At 41.2% G+C, this 7,160-nt stretch overlaps 1 protein-coding gene across 1 annotated transcript; it reads left to right on the forward strand.

Annotated features, from left to right (window-relative positions):
• Positions 1–2,918: 2,918 nt before the first annotated feature.
• Positions 2,919–6,853, forward strand: LOC102781244 (extracellular calcium-sensing receptor-like). Its single transcript, XM_087851580.1, has 9 exons — positions 2,919–3,054; positions 3,305–3,599; positions 3,686–3,772; positions 3,947–4,216; positions 4,417–4,623; positions 4,705–4,980; positions 5,416–5,643; positions 5,726–5,849; positions 5,943–6,853. The coding sequence occupies exons 2-9, from the start codon at positions 3,339–3,341 to the stop codon at positions 6,851–6,853; spliced, it is 2,364 nt and encodes a 787-aa protein (XP_087707706.1). The 5' UTR covers positions 2,919–3,054; positions 3,305–3,338.
• The last annotated feature ends 307 nt before the right edge of the window (positions 6,854–7,160 follow it).

Below are 7,160 nucleotides of genomic sequence, written 5' to 3' on the forward strand. Positions count from 1 at the left end.
CTGCCACAGTGCATTTTCCGTGCCACACGTTGATGCCAGAGCACAGAACATTCTCCACCGCACATCTGTAAAAGAAGATGAGGACTGAGCTCTCCATTCCCACATGCTTCAACCTCCTCAGGAAGTAGAGCCTCTGGTGAGCCTTCCTGATCAGGCTGGAAGTGTTGTTTTTCCAGGTGAGGTTGCTATCCAGGTACGTACCCAGGTACTTGTAGCTGGGTACTACTTCGACTGCAGATTCTCTAACGTGCAGGGGTGTGTGTGTGTGTCTTCCCCTCCTGAAGTCCACAATCATCTCCTTCGTCTTCTTCTCATTTAAGCACCTGCCTGCACCAGTCCTCCAAGTGTTCCACCTCCTTCCTTTAGCCGGTCTCATCATTGTTTGTGATGCAACCAACCACAGCTGTGTCGTCCGCAAACTTTACAATATGATAGCCTGGATGGTTGGGTGAGCAGTCATATGTAAGCAGTGTGAACAGGAGGGGCTTTAGCACACAGCCCTGCGGGGAGCTAGTGCTGAGGACTCTGGAAGGTGAGGAGACATTGTGGATCCTCACAGACTGCGGTCTGTTGGTCAGGAAGTCCAGGACCCAGTTAAAAAGAGAGGACCTCAGTCCCAGGGCCAGTCCTCTCAGTCTGGCTTGCCTGTCTCCCTGCCTCCCTGCCTCGGAACCTCGGATCACTATTTTTCTGGACTCACCCGGGCCTCCTCTTCCCCCCTCCTGTTTGACTACACCTGCAAAACAATGCCCACCAACTCTTGCACCACTGTTCCCTTCGTCGAGCTTCGCCACCCATGGCCCATGACCCTGGACATGCTAGTTTAAGTTGGATCCACTCCACGTTCTGGCTTCGGCCTTGACTGGGGTTTTGCAGGGGAGGGGTGGAGCAGTGGAATCAGGCTGTGGTGGCAGGAAGGCTAACCTACACAGCTGATAACCATCATCTAATCATGCCTCCCCTATTTGAGTAGGATGCCAGCACTTGATGAGAGAGCTGTGCTGGGCTGAGCCAGAGGTTGTGTCCCAATTCAGGGTCTGGACGCTTGAAGTACGCGCACTACGCGTACTACGTACGGTGCGTACTATAAGTACGAGAAGTGCGGAAGTGATAGGCTTGTGAAATGGGACGGTCTAGCCTTTGTCGCGCTGTTCAGGTTGCCTAGCACCCATGATATTAACCGCGAGAAAAGTCTCATACAGCATTGTGTGACATAAATGAAGGAGAAAAATGTTTTGTTGGTCATTCATTTTTATCATGCATTCACTTTGATTAGTTGAGTATCTGAGGCTGAGACCACAGGACTGTAAAACATGATTGTTGGGCTTCAATTCTGTACTGAACAGTCATTTCAAGATTAGTTAGTAAATAACTATAAATATAAATTATAATTAGCTAATTAGCTAATAAGGCAGCACGGTGGCACGGTGGTTAGCACTGTTGCCGCACAGCAAGAAGGTCCTGAGTTCAATTCCAACATCAGGCCGGGGTCTTTCTGTGTGGAGTTTGCATGTTCTCCCCGTGTTTGCGTGGGTTCCCTCCGGGTACTCCGGCTTCCTCCCACCATCCAAAGACATGCAGTTTGTGGGGATAGGTTAATTGGATAATCCAAATTGTCACTAGGTGTGAAAGTGCGAGTGAATGTGAGCGTGAATGGTTGTCTGTCCCTATGTGTTGGCCCTGCGACAGACTGGCGACCTGTCCAGGGTGTACCCCGCCTCTCGCCCTATGACAGCTGGGATAGGCTCCAGCGCACCCCGCGAACCTGAAAAGGATAAGCGGAAGCGACTGGATGGATGGATGGATGGATAATTAGCTAATAATTAGCTGATGTTGTTCATGAGACTAAAGTCATCTCACTGTGGTAATGTAATTATAATATGGCCAATATTATAGTATTGTCAGATTATTATGACATATATATATATTAACGCTGAAAGCACAAACATCACTAATGTCACATAATTTTGCTGTTGGCCACATGTCGGCAATGTTTTAATGTTCTTCGTTATTAAACATTCGCACATAAATAAGTGACATCGTATTCAGTACTTACTTTTGACAGTTCACTCTTGGCTGCTCCCTTCTGCCGTATTTTGCGGCAAAATTATCCACACCCACCGCCGCGCTATGAATTGTGAGATATATGGGACCACGAAGCGTGCACCGGACCACGCCTGATATTTGGGGAAATCGATGGCGCATTTGGAGTGTGCATTTGAAGTACACTTCGAATTGGGACAGCCGTCGTCGCGTGGCGGTGACGTAATCACACTTAAAATGCGTACTTCAAGCGTGCAGACCCTGAATTGGGACACAGCCAGAGTGGAGGCAACTGGAGAGATGCCCAAGCAGAAATCATGGAAAACTCTGACAATAAACACGTACTTGTCTTGGAACACTGTGTGCATAGGTTCCTTTTGTGTGACAAGAACAAACTAAAAAAAGAAAAAATTCTGACAATATGGAAATTTTATAGTCCAAGACAGCTAGATTTGACTTAATATTTTATTTTAAAGAGGTATTTTCATCATAAACCTTGCTGTACATGAATCATATTTTTGATGTGTATTTCATACATTTGTTGAACCATAAAAATATTCAGTAATCTTTTACATCTGTTAAAAAGAAATGAAATTAACAAAACACACACACAAAACAAAGTTCTTGTTATCTACTAATTCACTTTTACTGTTTTCTAAGTCTGCCCTGCCCCTTTTTCCCAGATGGGTGGTGTGCAAGATTATCTAACACTGTATGCCAATAAAAAGGAATAACAAAACAATAAAACCTGATTACTAGGCTCAGAAAATCAGAAAGCTGCCATGTGGTTATTATTTCAAACCAATTTGCTCTTGCTCATTTTACTATATTTCTACTTTTCTTATGCTTTATTATCTTCTGTATTTCCCTCCTCTTGTCAGTTACAAGGAGAATTTCATCTAAATGGGGTGCACAAGACTGGAGATGTAATTCTGGGTGGACTGTTTCCAGTCCATTTTGTGTTCCTGACCTGTCTTTTATCTCAGAACCACAACAGCCTACATGTCATGGGTAAGTATGGCCGGGAAGGGGGGGGAATGAAGAAAAGAAAAAATTGTGGGAAATGAGTTCCATTGTATTTTATAACTAAAGTATTGATATCATCATGCAAGTTTCTTGACCGTCTGCTGTTATTTTTTCATTAAAATGTCCTTTTAATTGTTTTCATTTAGTGTCTGTATTTTTTTGTTAATTAATTTTGCACTCGGTTTTCCAAGTATCTTGTTTTTATTTTACAATAATTAACTTTTTCTTTGTTTAGATTCTATGTACAAGGATTTAGGCTGGCACAAATCATGGCTTTTGCTATTGATGAAATCAACAGAAACTCTGAACTTTTACCTACTATGACTTTAGGATACAGTCTTTATGACAACTGTGCTGAACTTGGAATTGGATTCCGAGGAGCATTGTCATTAGTCAATGGTCAAGAGGAACAAATTATATTGGATGATGCATGTGCTGGAAATCCTCTAGTCCTAGGGATTGTGGGTGATTCTTCCTCTACACTTTCTATTGCTATCTCTAGCGTCTTAGGTTTGTACAGAGTACCTATGGTAAGTTCTCAGTTTAACCATACCATATTATTGTTGGTTGAATTAACTGTATATTTAATACAATATAAAGCTTGCATTTTTCACAGGTGAGTTATTTTGCCACATGTTCCTGTCTGACTGATCGTCAAAAGTATCCATCCTTCTTTAGGACAATACCAAGTGATGCTTTCCAGGTAAACATCACCAAAATTAAAGCAATAAAAAATAAAGTATTTTTAAGGATATACCTGATGAATACCTGTTTTCCAACAGAATACATAATGATGTGCTGTAAAGCTGATGAAAAGTAACTCTAATGAAAGATTTTTCTAGCCTATGCACCTCTGTTCTAATCTATATTCACATAGGTACGTGCTATGATTCAAATTCTAAAACATTTTGGCTGGACTTGGGCAGGTTTGCTCATCAGTGATGATGATTATGGACATAATGCAGCAAGATCCTTACAATCTGACCTCAGTCGGTCTGGTGAAGGTTGCCTGGCGTACTTTGAGGTTTTGCCTCGGGACAAAAACACAGATGAAGTCGGGAGGATTGTGAATGTCATGAAAAAATCCACAGCTCGAGTTGTCATTGTCTTTGCATATGAGAGTCACATACTAAACCTTATGGATGAGGTCTGGCTTTACAACAATTTTATTATTAATAATTATAAAGATTTGAATAACTATAGTGTGTAAAACATTTTGTATGTTTGTGTGAATGAGTAAAGAAATTTAATCATGTGGAATTATTTTGCTAGAGCAGCAATTCAATGGCATGATAATGTCCCTAAAGTATTTGCTAGTTTCAATATTTGGTATATTACAATGCACAGGTAGTGAGGCAAAATGTAACAGGCCTACAGTGGATGGCCAGTGAGGCCTGGACAGCAGCTGCTGTGCTCCAAACACCTCATCTCATGCCATACCTGGGTGGTACACTGGGTATTGCCATTCGTCATGGGGAAATACCAGGGCTCAGGGAATTCCTTTTAAAAATAAGTCCCACTCTACATTACAACAATAGCTATGGAAATAGCATGGTGAGGTTTTTACATTTAGTATGGTATGTGCAAGAACTAGATATTATCATCATTTATATTTATAAAATCTAAATATTTCAGGTGAATCAGTTTTGGGAATTCACATTTCAGTGCAGATTTGCACCAGCTCCACCAGGCTGGCTGGAAAGTGGACGTGCATTATGCACTGGACAGGAAAATCTGCAAAATGTGGACAATGAGTTCTTGGACATTACCAACCTGCGGCCTGAGTATAATGTGTACAAAGCTGTTTATGCCCTTGCTTATTCCCTTGATGACATGCTACGGTGCAAGCCAGGAAGAGGGCCTTTCAGTGGGAACAGCTGTGGTGCTTTGCAGTCACTGGAGCCATGGCAGGTGTGATATCAGTTTACAGTCCACCTAACTAAACAAATTGTTTGCTTGTAATTACTTTCAGGGTGACATTCATCCTGTGGGATTAAACAAAATGCCATATGTTTTACTGGTTAAACAGCTGGAAGGAACTAAAAGGATTTTCTGTACTCCTGATAGTGTAGTGCTTCGTATATTTAGATCGGAGAGATCATTGACCTTTTGTGATATAACTTGTTCATTTAAGGAATTTCTATATTTAAATAAAATAGGCATAATATTTTGTTTGACCTCTGAATAGTATGCCACTATTTCAATGTGAAAAATAATTTATTTCTGATGAATCCCTTTTTTAACAGCTTGTTTATTATATATACATACGTACAGGTTATTAGTTATTACCTTAATTCCTATATTTGAATATAATGAGTCCAATAGTTTATTTTATTTTTTTAACAGCTTGTTTATTACTTGGAAAGGGTGAACTTTACCACACCATTTGGTGATCAAGTGTCATTTGATGAGAATGGTGATGTGGTACCAATTTACGATGTGATGAACTGGTTGTGGCTCCCTGATGGAAGCACTGAAGTTCAGAATGTGGGTGAGGTTAAGGAGTCAGCTTTCAAAGGTGAAGAACTCATACTTGATGAAGGCAAAATCTTCTGGAACTTTGATTCGAAAAAGGTTATACGTTTCTTAGACTTTTACATTGTCACATGTATAGCATATGTAATTTTGGCAAGTAATGTTTAACTTTGTCCAATAGCCACCTCGATCAGTATGCAGTGAGAGCTGTCCTCCTGGTACCCACATGGTGAGAAGGAAGGGGGAACCCAAGTGCTGTTTTGACTGCATCCCTTGTTCTGAGAGAAAAATTACTAATAAAAGCAGTAGGTGTTTATCTTTCAACATGGCATATTTAATTTTGTCTTTCTCCTCTTTTTCTTCTATAATATGCATTTCACCATCTTCTTCTTTTTAAGACTCATTTGAGTGCACCAGTTGTCCAGAGGATTTTTGGTCAAACCCCCAGCGTGACCACTGTGTTCCTAAGAAGACAGAGTTCCTCTCCTACCATGAGCCTCTGGGTATTTGTTTGGCAGCAACCTCACTGCTGGGCACACTCATTTGTGCTGTTGTTCTAGGGATCTTTTTCTACCATCGCAGAACACCTATAATACGTGCCAGCAATTCAGAACTTAGTTTCCAGCTTTTGCTGTCACTCAAATTGTGTTTCCTGTGTTCACTACTGTTCATTGGACGACCCAGGCTGTGGACATGCCAACTCAGACATGCAGCATTTGGGATCAGCTTTGTGCTGTGTGTCTCATGCATCCTGGTAAAAACCATGGTTGTTCTGGCTGTGTTCAAAGCCTCCAAGCCAGGAGGGGGAGCCAGTCTGAAGTGGTTTGGTGTTACGCAGCAGAGAGGAACAGTTCTGTGCCATACATCTATTCAGGCAGCCATCTGCACTACCTGGCTTGTTTCTGCTTCTCCAACTCCACATAAAAACACCCAATACCAAAATGATAAGATTGTTTATGAGTGTGCATTTGGGTCAACTGTGGGTTTTGCAGTGTTATTGGGTTATATTGGTGTGCTGGCTTTTCTTAGTTTTCTAATTGCATTCCTGGCAAGGAATCTCCCTGATAGCTTTAATGAGGCCAAGCTCATCACATTCAGCATGCTGATCTTTTGTGCTGTGTGGGTGGCCTTTGTTCCCGTTTATATCAGCTCACCAGGAAATTATGCAGATGCAGTGGAGGTATTTGCCATCCTGGCCTCAAGTTTTGGACTGTTGATCACATTGTTTGGATCCAAATGTTACATAATAATAATGAGACCCGAATTGAACACAAAAAAGGCTATAATGGGTCGTGGCAGTAAATCTTAAGTATTTTTCCACATAGACTAGAAAAGCAGCTTTAAAGTAAATTAGAAAGGAGAGAGACTCCAGTAGTTGCGATAGGTTGAATAGGGTGCAGTAGAAACATGTTTTCTCTTTTTTCTTTGGGGGGTGGGTGTTAGCAATAATATTTTAATTTTTTATCAGTGTAATTGAAACAATGGACATTCAGCATTAGGCATTTAGATAAATTGTGGCAGCCTTTTTCTCTCTCTTTCTTTCAGGCTTGCTTTCTACTTGGGATATTTGTTGGAAAAAAGCACAATGTTCATTCAAAGATAATGAAAGCATATGT

This window comes from Neolamprologus brichardi, chromosome 14 (genome assembly GCF_056152115.1).
Source record: "Neolamprologus brichardi isolate AB-2024 chromosome 14, ASM5615211v1, whole genome shotgun sequence".
In the NCBI taxonomy this organism is placed as follows: Eukaryota; Metazoa; Chordata; class Actinopteri; order Cichliformes; family Cichlidae; genus Neolamprologus; species Neolamprologus brichardi.